The 13,014-nt window shown below is 49.6% G+C and overlaps 1 protein-coding gene across 1 annotated transcript in view; it reads right to left on the minus strand.

Annotated features, from left to right (window-relative positions):
* The window catches only part of SSU72 (SSU72 homolog, RNA polymerase II CTD phosphatase), a 384,165-nt gene that overhangs the window by 39,276 nt on the left and 331,875 nt on the right, over window positions 1-13,014 (minus strand). Inside the window, exon 4 of the mRNA XM_069610133.1 lies at window positions 5,281-5,399. Coding sequence (XP_069466234.1) covers window positions 5,281-5,399 — 119 coding nt within the window. The remainder of the gene's footprint in view (window positions 1-5,280; window positions 5,400-13,014) is intronic.

Raw genomic sequence — 13,014 nt, forward strand, 5'->3', positions numbered from 1 at the left:
TGTATGGTTATTCCCCCTGTGTTGGGTCAATAGGTTCGTCTGACACAGGAGTTTGATGGGATCACACATCGCCAGTGTGCGCAGATGTGGATGCCATGGCTCTCCTGCCCACATGGGAGCAACTAGGATGAGCGTCATTTGTTCACTACCCTGTTCATTAAGGGAGTTGAGGGGGAGGGGGTTGAAGCGAAAGCAAATTTCCCTAACCAGTTCATCCATAGGGCGTTCCCCTTGGAGCCTGGTTGGGGGAACCTGACACGAAGCCTGGGCATTGCTCGTTTTCTCCTGTAGCGAACAAGTCCAGTGTGCGATAACCACACTGAGTGAAGATGTGGTCTACGATACTGGAGTTTAGTTGCCACTCGTGTGCCTCTGGTAGGGGATCTCTGCTTAGAGTCGGCTAGAGTGTTGAGTAGCCCTGGAACGTGTTGAGAGGATATGAACATGCCCCCGTCTGAGTGCCCATCTCCATATTTTCTGTGCCAGTTTGGACAGACTTCCTTTGTCCACCAGCGTAGGTTTTGTACTAGAGTTGGCGAAATGACCACTAGATCGTCCCACTGACCGCTTGCCTGAGACCATTGTTTCGCCAACCATTCCTGCATGGGTTGCAGGCGTGCAGGACCAGGTATATGCACAACGCCATCATGTCTAGTAAACGCATCGCTTTGCGTACGATTATCTGGCGACTGGCTTGATACTGAGGTATTTGCCGTAGAAAGTTTTGTACACTTTCCATGGATGGAAAGGCCAAGCCTACCTTCTGTGTCTAAGGCAGCTCCTAGGAACTGTTTTGTTGTGTTGTGTTTGGCACAAGGCTTGACTTTTCCTAGTTTATTGAGAAACCCAATTGGAAGAGAGGGTTTATATTTCCGTATTTGTTTGCAAAGATGGGATGTTTACCCTGTGATCAGCCAGTCGTCCAGGTAGGTGTACACTGGGATTGCCTCTCTGCGTAGGTGCGCTGCCACCACTGCCAGTACCTTGGTGAATACCCTTGGAGCTGACTCTATTCCGAAGGGTAGCACCTTGAATTGGTAGTGCTGGCTTGCGATCTTGAAACGCAAGTGTTGTCTGTGCGCAGGGAACATTGAAATATGAAAATAGGCATCTTTCATATCCAGTGTTGCCATGTAGTTTCCCCGCTTTAGCAGGGGGGATTACCTCTTGTAGTGTTGTCATGCAGAATTTTTGTGGCTTTACTAAGTGTTTGCAGGACGCAAGCCTATCACTGGGCACGTAGATGGTTTTTTTTTTTGGCACAACAAAGTATATTGAATAAATACCCTTGTTTACCTAGTTCGATGGTACGATCTCTATGGTGTTCTTGAGAAGCAGTGCGTTGCCCTCCTCGAGAAGGAGTTCTTCCTTCATTGATTTTCTCCGACACGGGGGATGGTTTTTGGATGAATTCCACACAACCTCCCGCTACTGTTGATAGCACCCACTTGTCAGTGGCGATTCCCTCCCATGTGTGGGTGAAGTGTGAAATGCGTCGTCCTACTGGGGAGGCATGGGAGGGGACCTGTAGCGGGCTGTCATTGCTAAGGAGGTGATCCTCCACCTGTAGATGACCTCCCACGGCCGCAAGATCGACGCTGGGCTCTGTGGTAACCCTGTGAGGCTTGGACCTGGTTTTTATTCCAGGAAGAATTCTGACCCTGTCCGTATCCGGAGCCTCTTTGGGAATTTTGCCCACGAAACCGGCGAAAACTGCTTACGCCCCCTTTGGCCTGGTGTTTTGTCAGCTGGCCCAGAGATTGTAGGGTGTCATATTCCTCCTTGGTGGACTTTAAGGAGTCTTCTACGGCTTTGCCGAATAAGACTGTTGGTTCCACTGGCATGTTAAGTAGCGTAGCCTGGGTCTCAAGCTTAAAGCCAGACTGGCGTAGCCAAGCGTGGCGCTTGATTATGGTCCCTTCAGCAATAATTCTGCCTGAATTATCTGCGGCATCTAGGTTACTTTTAAGAATGCAGCTGGAAGTTGCTTTGCCGTCAGCTGCTACCAGGGCTAGTTGTGACTTTAGAGGCTCGGGAGCAGAAGCTATCAGGGTAGTAATTTCTTCCCATTTGTGGCAATCATAGCTTGCCAATAGTGTCGAATTGTTGACTATTCTAGTCTGGAAATCTGCCAGTCGCTATCTTCCTCCCCATAGTATCGAGCTTTTTGCTCTCCTTATCAGGCTAGTGGTGTTCCTGCCCTTTTACGGGTTGTAGTAAGCACAAGCGAATCTGGCTTAAGCTGGCCCCCGATATAGAGCTGGTCAGACGGTGCCGGGCAGAAAGGTTTCTCTGCCCACGGATTTACCGCCCGTGTCTGGTTTGGTGTCTCCAGGGAAGGTTGAATCCTTCTTTGGACTGATTGTAGAATTGGGATGAATTGGGTGGCAGCCTTCTTGTCCCCCAAAATATCTTCAACGAAGTCTTTGTCTAGCCGAGTTTGGATAACAAAGTGTGCAGCTGCTTTAACATGTCGTTGTGGAGAGGCCGATTGTCCACTGGCGAATCGGCCACTGGCAAGTCCTGATGGAGAGGCCAGGGTATACACCTCATCATCATAATGATCAGACTACTGATAGTTTTCATTATCATCCTCAGTGTCCGTATGAACATCATACGGATCACCCAGTATTGGTTGGACTGTACTTAACACAGGTAGAGAGTCAGGTAGAGCTTTTTAAGGGGGGCTGGGAGCTGGAAGCCTCAGTTGTTGGTGTAACTTGAAAGTTCTGGTAAGCCTGTGGGTTTTTCCCCCGAAGAAATTGGCCATAAAGGTCATTCTATTCATGACCCCGTCTGTCTTCCGTAGTCCATTGGGCTGAACTGGGCATGACAGTACTGAGGGGTAGAGTCTTGTCCTAGGGGTGTAGGATGGCCCTCGGGTGCGGACTGGCCCTTGTTCTTTAAGGTTTCAGCCAAAGAGCCTTCCTCTTGTGGGACAGAGTGCATTTCCCTAGTATTAGGGATAGACTTGTACTGTTGACTTATTTGTATGATTGGACTCTTGGAGGAGTGTTTCTTGGAGTGCGTGGACTTTAGCAGGCTCTCGGGGACGTACTTTTTAACTAGTTGGGATAAACCAGTGTTTTTTGACCCTACAGCCGTTTGACGTAGGAGGTCGACTTTCAGCATTGGAGCGGACCGCCGCCTTGTCTGCAGACGTTCGGTCGATGTTTTAGGGACCACGTCTTGGTCTCTAGCCTTACAGGGCCTGTCATGGGGTGATCGGGACCTCGAGTGCCCATAGGACAGGGATTCTGTAGACCTCCCCCTTGACGCCATGCTTGGGCGTTTGTTCGACTGTGTCGACTCCTTGCCCCGGGATGTGTGTTTATTGGCGGGGGTAGTCGTAGTGCTTTTGCCGCAGAGTGTCATCCCTGGAACAGAGCCGCCGGCCTGTCTCTTGGGGTCGGCGGCCTGCACTCAGGAACCAAACGGTTCCCTGTCGCCTTAGCTGTCTGCGACACTGCCATCACTGGAGGCTCCCTCCACGTCCATGGCGGCCTCGGCCTGCATGGCGTGATGGGCCCAGCGTTTAGTTCTTCGCTCTTTAAAAGTCTTTGTTTTGAAGAGCTTGCGGGCTCGACAATGCCCTTCGTCGTGATCTCACGCTAGACACAAGTTGCACACTCGGTGCTTGTCTATCCATGGAAATCTTTTATTACACGTGGGGAAAAACTTAAGGCGTTTTCTCCATGTTTATAGGAAATGGCAGCCTGGTGGGAAAGGAAAGTAAAATGCTTTCTATAATGACCCCCCACCATAATCACCCCCCCCACCCTCTCCCTACTGTTAGGGCCTAAGTGCGATTCGGCCTTACAAGGCCGAAAGGATCCGTCGAGTCTGGAATTATTTTCGGCAGTCGTCCTTTTCACTGTGTCAATGAAGAGTAAGTCGAATTGGAAAAGGACAGGAAGAGAAACTAGTATACATTTTTCAAAAGCCAATGGCGCTAGCCGAATAGCCGGATAGAACTCTGCGATAAGCATCCGTCACAATGGCAGAAAAAAAAACTATCTGAGAGACCTCAATGCGTGAAGGACCATGGGTACAGTGGACGTCACACTAGGGATAGTATTACTGGCACGCCCTGTTGACGTCCCTTTTTTCCGAGTTTCGAAAACAACTAATACTCCGCAGCTTCCACTAGATGTCGGCCTATGCATAGCATGTGATCCAAGCAGATTCCACAAGCGAGAGAGAGATGTATAGCTCAATGTTGCAAACATTTAAATATTAGGGTGAGCGTTAATAAGCACTAAACCCAGTGTGCATTATGCACTTACTAATTCAAGCATACAACCCTTTAATTGTGGTAATTCTTATATTGCCACAATACCACTTGATTTTATGCAAAGCAGGCTTGAACCCTCACTGGTGCCATTTCCCCCCTTCCCCTCTGATTACAAAAAGGAGTGTACCAGACTGTCCATCTGGGAATTATAACCTTCATGAAAAGAATGTATATGGTTATTCTAGGTTTTAAGGTTATGCGTGGCTCAGTAAGACAAGTTTAATATTCTTATATATACTGGAAGTGATCATCCGAAAATTTAAAATCAAACTTAAGTACTATTTAAAAAAGGAAAATTTCACAGCTGTCTTGGCACCAAAAAATAGCATTCACCCTACTACTTCCTCAGGAAATCTTTCTCCACTGGTCGTGCAGCTGGCAATAAGGACTGGGGTGGCTAGAGTCAATTTTCACCTGGGAGCGTTGGACAGGTGAGAGGGGGGGAGAAAGAACAAGGGGGAGCACAAGAGTGCGCTAGTGCGGCGTACAGTATGCTGCTGGGTACAGCTAAAACACTAACATTTATAACTGGTACATAAAGACTATAACCTTTCACTGGTCGCATGTGGGAGATTCCGACTATAGCAATGCTCATCCACCAGTCAAGCAAACAGAACATCTCGTACAATATGCGTTTTACTGGAGTTTCTCATTTTTAAAAAGGTTAATACAACTGATTCACAGAGGATCCTATAAACTGAGGCCAACATCACCAAATATTTCTTAACAGATACACACCAATCAAATATATAGCTCACTCAATATGTCCTTTTAATTTGTATCCCTCTACATCCTAACTGTGCGGATATCAAGGGGCCAACTCATCACCTTTCGAAAGTCTAAATTGGAGAACAATCTACAGCAATTAGAGCCTGAAAAAAATACATTTTGAGCTCTCCTGAATATTTGTCTGGTGTGTGAACATTTTGCGATTCACGGAAAATAAAGTGCTGGACGACTGGGGATTGTAAGAGTGGCTAACTTACACATTGACACAGGTCACAAATAAGGAATGCTCCTAATGTGGCTTCTTCATGGTTGTCCTGGATGTCGACGTTGATCACGTGCACTGGTTGGCACGTCTCCTGCTCTCTGGAGTTTAAATCTAAGGAGAAAGCAATTCATGAGATTAATTCCAGCAGCCAATGTCCAATCTAAAGTCAAAACGCAGGAACAAGTGCAAGGCATTATGCATACCGCAATGCAGAATCTAGGACAAGGGGATAGATTTAGTTCAGAAGAAAATCCAGCAATAAGTAGACCGCCACCTCACAGTCTGCCTTCATCCTAGCACCACCATACACCAGAAGAACAAGTTACTTACCCATGGTAACGTTCTTTCGACTGGATGTTCCTCCCACGTATTGCTTATCTTTGATATTTCCAATATCCCAGCTCTACTGCCTCTGCAAAAGAATCTCAACGGGGGGCGCTGTGCGTCGATGCCTGTCGAGTCGATGTCCCTCAGAGGCCTCCGTCTCAATGTCACTGCAGGTATATGTAGCACGTGCACCGCCCGTTGGCCTCAGTTCCGTTTTGACGAGTGGAGCTTCACCTTGCGTTTACCAGTTACTCCCTTTGAGAGAGCATAGACTGCAACCGCAAGGGAAACTCTACTGCGGGCTAAGTTGGGAGGGGCGATAAGGAATACGTCAGAGGAACATCCAGTCGATAGAACGTTACCATGGGTAAGTAACTTGTTCTTCGAATGGTCCTCCTACGTATTCCTCATCTTTGATACACTCCCAACGCAGTTAATGTAATTTGGAGGTGGGAGTAGAAATTAGTGTGGTTATGTATGCACTGAGTGCAAGACTGCTTTTCCAAAAGCAGAATCTTGGCCCGAGGAACTAATGTTTAGTAAAGGTGTGCACATACCATGTGGCAGCTGCACATAAATCTTATCGGAACTCCCCCCTGCAAGGCAGACGAAGTTGCAATGCCCCTGGTCGAATCAGCTCTTGGGTGTTCTGGAGGATCTTTACCTGCTAGCTTGTAGCATTTTGATATAGTTTGCATTATCCATCTGGATATAGTTTGCTTGGTCATGGCTAGTCCTAGTTTGATTTAACACCTAGGGTTTCAATTGCAGACCTTGCGGTCCTAATTTCATTCCTACGGATACTACTGGCAACACTATAGAACGGTGTTAGGAGAACAATATGTTATACAAGTAGAGAAAAAGTTATTACCATCCCTCTTATATGAAATGCACAGACTGTCCCTAACCCAGCGGATCTCTCCCCAGGGGTCGGATGATGCACCGCTTTTCTAAAAGGGATAGCAAAAAGAAATATCCCTATCCAACAAGTATCTATACAACTCAGACACAAGTCAAAAGAACCAAGTCTAAGGCATACGACATTAAATTATGCTTTTAACATGAGTAACATAGGAAACCTGCTACGATCTGGATTTGGACTCCCTCGGTTTTAATCACCAGTTTTAGTAGTGTGCCTGTTAGCTCAGAAACGTGTTCAGATTCTATAAACGTACTAAGCTCCTTGTACCCTGAGCCTATAAAGACTAGAGGCTGAAGGCTCCCCATCAGTAAAAGTTTCAACTTTTTGACGTCTGCCAATTCCTATTGTTAGCACAGCGTCAATCTGCATGAGTGAAGCTCATGTTCTGCAAGGTCGACCGGTTTCGAAAACCCATGGTGGCTGGGGTCATCTTCGTCAGGACAAGTTATTGTAAACAGGGGATATACTCCCTTATTGGACCCTCAGTTTGATCCTTGCAGTGCATCCACTTCCTAGAGGGAACACAAGGTAGAGAGCAAGGGATGAGTCTATCCCTTGTCAAGCACAGAGTAAAAATATACTGTGCGCTTATTAGTGTGTCTGATTTAGGAATCTTATTACGGTGCCGTGATTACAGGATACATTTGTCTATGTACTTATAAAAACAGCTTAATACGCAATCTACGAAAGGGGGTGTGTGAAAAGGGGAGGTGGTGTGCCAGTATACCACAGGAGAAAGCTACTTATATCGGTGTGGTGATTATCAGTATAATTTATACAAAAGTGCCATCGCCATGAGGCATGCATAATAAATGTGGTCTTATTTAAAACCTACCAGAGTCCCACTTGCAAAACACTTCATTTACTTGCAGCGCCTTTGCCAGTTGTTTCAGGCAATCTGGTCATGGCTGAAATATATAACCGGATATGAGGTTGCCTATAGACCAACATTTCATCAGGCATGTTATTGCTGGACATGGACGACATAGGAAAAACATATGTGCTTACCTGCTGGGAGGCCGATGCAGTGAAAATGGATGTGGTAATCTTGCGCTGTGTCGCACGTGTCTTTGTCTGTAATCTAGTGTATAGCATAACTTACGTAAATTAGTAGATAACCCGCATATATTAGTGCAGCCGCTCTTTCTGTGCATCTCACACGGCTCTAATATATCAAATGCTGGTCCCTTACCGTTCACAGGGAGCTGTAGGATTACGTGACGCAAGTAGCGGTTGTCTATGGTTTAGCAGTGCTCCCGGAACTGTATTAAATGCAGTCAGGTTCTGACAGCCACAACTCAACCTCAGCGAAGTGTATTCTGGTACCTCTACTGCTTATGACGAGCGGTGGGCTTCTCTTAAATTGCAGTCCCATTGCAGACGAACAAGTTACTTTCTTACATGGTAACGTTCTTTCGATGGGATGGTCCGACGACGTTTTCCACATCTATGACAGGTAACCACCACAGCTGTGCTGCTTCGGAAATGTTTTCGCCGTCTGCGTCCTGCATCGATGAGCTGTCCTCGAGGGCCTCCGCCGAGCCGACGTCACCGGATGTTATAAGTAGGACGCACAGCGCCCGTGGCCTCAGTTGTAGTTTTTTCCCCAGAACGTGTGGCACTAATCGTCTGCCAGTATGACCACAGAAAGCCAAGCGGAAGCGTAAACTGCAATAGCATAAGGAATTCTGTAGCGGGGCAGGCTGGGCGGGAGCGATATGGAATACGTCGTCGGACCATCCCATCGAAAGAAAGTTACCAGGTAAGAAAGTAACTTGTTCTTCAAGGGGATTGGGTCCTCTGAAGTATTCCAGATCTATGACAGACTCCCAAAGCAGTACCAACGTATGGAGGAGGGAAATAATTTAGAAATTTAGAATGCCCAATTAAATGGCAGAAGAGAGGACCACCTTGCCAAAGGCCAGATCCTGCCTATTGATAGAATCTAGGGAGTAGTGTCTTACAAAAGTAAGAACCGAAGCCCATGTGGCTGCTTCACAGATGTTACGAATGGGAACACCCCTCTGCAGGGCAGTAGAGGCAGCCATACCCCTAATAGAGTGGGCCTGTAAGCCTACCGGAGGTTCCTTACCTGCCAAGCGGTAACATTCAGAAGTTGCCAAGATAATCCATCTAGACAAGTCTGCTTAGTAACAGCTTCTCCCAAACGCCTTCCAGCGTATCCAATAAAGAGCCGATTGTCCACTCTGACCCGGGACATGCGTGAAATGAAGAAACTTAAAGCTCTCCTAGGATCCAGCCTATGGAGCCTCTCCTCGTCCTTACCAGGATACGGAGGAGGATAGAACGCCGGAAGAATGACCTTCTGGCGTAAATGAAATTCTGATACAACTTTCGGAAGAAAAGGACGGACTCGTAGGGCAACCCTGTCCTTATGAAACACCGTGGAGGGTGGCTTAACAGAAAGTGACCACAACTAAAAATACAGTTTTAAGAGTTAACAGTCTCAAGGGACAAGAATGTAAAGGTTCAAAAGGAGCACCCATTAGGAATTATAGAACCAGGTTCAAATCCCAGCTGGGCACCTGGAAAGTGAGCCCTTTCAGAAATTGAGAAATTAAAGGAATTCTAAAATAAGAACACTCTTCAGACGAGCGCTTAAATATGGACAGCGCCGCCAGGTAACCTTTAATGGTACCCACTTGCAAGCCCTTGTGGGCTAAGGAAAGCGAAAAAGACAGAACCACAGGAATGTCACAGGCAAAAGGATCCACATTCTGAACCCTACACCAGTTGCAGAACTTTCTCCAGCGGCAACGGTACAGGGACTTCGTTGTGGGCCGTCTGGCCGAAAGCAACACCTCCATCATGTCTTCAGGGAGGTCCCAATCCCTATACCTCAACCTTTCAGAAGCCAAGCGTGAAGGTTGAGGGATTTGACCTCTGGATGGAGAACCATACCCCCATCCCCCTCCCGTGAGAGCAGATCGTCTCGGTAGGGGAGACAGCGTGGAGGGCAGATGGACAAGTCGAGAAGGTCCGGGTATCACGTTCTCCGGGCCCATGCCGGAGCAATGAGGATCATCCGGGACCCGAACCTCTGTAGCCTCCGCAGCACTTCCGGGATGACTGGGACTTGAGGAAACTCGTACAGCAGTGGGAAGGATCCACTCCACCACGAACACGTCTCACGCTCCTCTTGGAGGAAATTCCCACGAGCAGAACCTTTTGCACTTCCGGTTGACACTGGTGGCGAAGAGATCCACTTGTGAGGTCCCCCAAAGGTCGAAGATCTCCAAGAGAATCTCCTGAGCCAACTCCCACTCTTGAGAGATGGTGCTCTGCCTGCTCAGAGCATCCGCAGTTTCGTTTTCGTCTCCGGCCCGATGAACTGCTAAGATCGAAATTTCCTGCTGGATGGCCCAGAACCAGAGCTTCATCGCCTCTCTGCACAGAGGAAGTGACCCTGTCCCCCCCCCCTTTTGTTGAGGTAGTGCATTGCCGACGTGTTGTCCTTCAGAATCAGGACATTCTTTGCTCGCCCAGTAGTCAGAAAAGCCTTCAGGGCAAGCCTGACGGCCCTCAGCGCCAACAGATTGATATGGAGTCTGGACTGATGGAAACCAACAACCGCTGACCGTCAGCTCGTTGGCATGAGCTCCCTATCCCGTGAGGGATGCGTCCGTCACGATCGTCACCTCTGGCCAGGGTAGCCCCCCCTTCATCAGATTGCCTTCGACGGCCCACCACAGAAGGTCCTGGGCGACCGAGGGCGGCACCTGAACGGGGTCCGACAACCTGCCGGAGGACTGCGACCACTGCAACTTGAGAGCCCACTGCAGAGATCTCATCCGCAGTCTGGCCTCTGGCACCAGAAGAATGCAGGATGCCATGAGGCCGAGCAACCTCAAGAACCCGAATGCCAGGAGACACTGGGCATGTTAAAACCTGTGCACCATCTGCAGAATGTGATGAGCCCTCACCTGGGGAGGGAAACACTGCCCCAGGGATGTGTCTAGCACTGCTCAGATGTACTAGAGCCGCTGGGTTGGCGTCAAGTGGGACTTCTTTAAATTGAGGGAGAAGCCCAACCTGTGAAGGGAGTGGCAGGTGACGGACAGATCTAGCCCTGATCAACCAATCATCCAGGTAGGGGTAGACGTGAATCCCCCTCTCCCGAGATACGCTGCCACCACCACCATGACCTTGGTGAAAACAGTCGGGGCTGAGGTCAATCCGAACGGCAGGACCCGAAACTAAAAGTGCGAGTCGCCAACCGTGAACCTCAGGTACTTCTTGTGCTTGGGATGAATCGGCACATGAAAATAAGCGTCCTTGAGGTCGAGAAACCAACCAGTCCTGAAGTTGAAGGGCCTTGAGGACTTGAGACAGAGTAACCATCTTGAACTTGTCCTTCCTGAGGAGCTTGTTCAAACCACGCAAGTCCATGATGGGTCTCAATCCCCAGTCTTTCTTCGAAATCCAAAAATAAGGGGAATACCATCCCTTGTTTCTCTCCGCTACAAGCACCAGTTCTATGGCACCTTTCTCCAGCAGGGACTTTATTTCCTGCGCAAGGAGCGGATCCAGACTCTTCAAAGAGATTCCCTGGTGGATTGTCGTGAGGCCACTGCCGAAAGGGAAGACAGTAGCCGTGGGCTATGATCTCCAGAACCCACACATCTGAAGTAATGGCACGCCATTCTACAAGATGCTGCGCCAGCCTTCCCCCAACCAGCGAACCATGGGACATGGCCTCATGACTGACCTGAAGCGGCTGCGGCAGTACCTGAGGGCAAAGAGGCAACTGCTCGAGCGGCCTTGGCACCTCGAGTACCCCGTTTTCCACCTCCGATACTCCCATGTTGGCCTCTGACTAGCAGCTCCCTTCGATTTACCAAAGGTCGAGTAATAACGAAAGGAACCTCCCCTCTATTGCTGTCCCCTAGGACAAAAAGGCGTAGGTTGGCGAACTGCAGCGCTCAACGACTTCACTGCAGCCTTCGAGGTCTGCAACCTCTCAAGGCTCTTGTCAGCCTTGCTGCCAAAAAGATGGTCACCATCAAAGGACATGTTGAGAAGCCAGGCTTGTACATCTGGAGCAAACCCTGACTTCCGCAACCACGCAAATCTGCGCATCACGATGCTCGCCGCCATGGACCGGCTGACGCAATCAGCCACGTCCAGACCCGACTGAACAGATTCACACATGGCATCCTTGCCATCCTGTACAAGAGCAAGAAAGCCATCCCGTTCTTCCCCTTTGGGAATATGTTCAGCCGCTAAGGAAACAATTCCACAGAGTAGGAGTGAAATGTGCTAAGGCACACACGGAGTTGACTGCTTTCAGAGCCATAATCCCTGAAGAAAACACTTTCTTCGCCCAACCGTCAAAGCGCTTGTCGTCCCTATCAGGAGGGATGGTAGGGTACGATGCCTGTTTAGCCGGGGCCGTAGCCACCTGCACCACCAAACTCTCCGGAGTAGGGTGCACCGTCAAGTAGCCGGGGTCCCCACTGGCTGGGTGGCATTTTTTGAGCTATGACTTTCCTACTGCCGGGAGACTCCAGAGCAGTCCAAGCCGCAGCCACCCTTCGTTGCAAAGCCATAAGGAAAGGTAGAACCAGGTCGAAGACCGGTGGACCTAGGTCCAGGGTATCCGTCGGGTCATCCTGCAGAAAATCCACTGGGGAGCAGACTACCCCAAGTACTCCGACACCCGTGACATTGCGCCCGGGACAAGGACTCGACGTGCGTACCAGGCTCAGGCCGACCAAACTCCACCTCAGGGGAGGTGTCCAGACCACTGGTGTCGTGCAACGACTGACGCAGGTCTTCAATCTGGCTATGACCAGACAATATCTCGTCAGGTACCTCATCAGGAACCAAACCTTCCTCAGACCCTTCCTCCACCTCAAATATAAATTAGAGGATGGAATGGGGCACAGAAAAAGGGACAGACAGTTTTAGACTTGGCCAAAGCCTTTTTAGACGGTTTCAGCGCGCAACGGGCAACCTCCGACAAACCCGCCTTGAAAGGCATCGATGGAATCGGCGTCGAGAGTGGCGCCAACTGCTTCGACACAGGCCTTGAGGGCGGCGCCCCGAGCGTGTCCTTCGACAGTCTCGGCACCGATTGTTTCCTCGGGGCCGGAGCCTTAACTGCACCTCTCGACGGATATGGCGCCGATGTCTTCAAAGACCACCTCACAGGCTCCGACGGTCTTGAGTGCGTCGAGGACCGGGACCTGGAGCGGGCATGACTAGAACGATCCACCTTGTCCGATTAGGACATCGAAGGTGCCCGAGGATCGTGCCGACCACCCGAGCCCGAAAGCGTGCGAGCAGTGTCTCCAGTGCGGTCATGGCCGGCTCCTGTCGGAGGCGCGGACGGACCGGAGCCCTGCAATTCAAAAATCGGAGGGATCTCCTTACGGAAGGCAGCCCATTCCTCAGGAGTCGAATGCTTGGTGGGACAAGCAACCTGCCGACTGGCGGCGTGCTCAGACGAGGACC

Source organism: Ambystoma mexicanum, chromosome 8 (assembly GCF_040938575.1).
Source record: "Ambystoma mexicanum isolate Mex_15411 chromosome 8, UKY_AmexF1_1, whole genome shotgun sequence".
Taxonomy (NCBI): Eukaryota; Metazoa; Chordata; class Amphibia; order Caudata; family Ambystomatidae; genus Ambystoma; species Ambystoma mexicanum.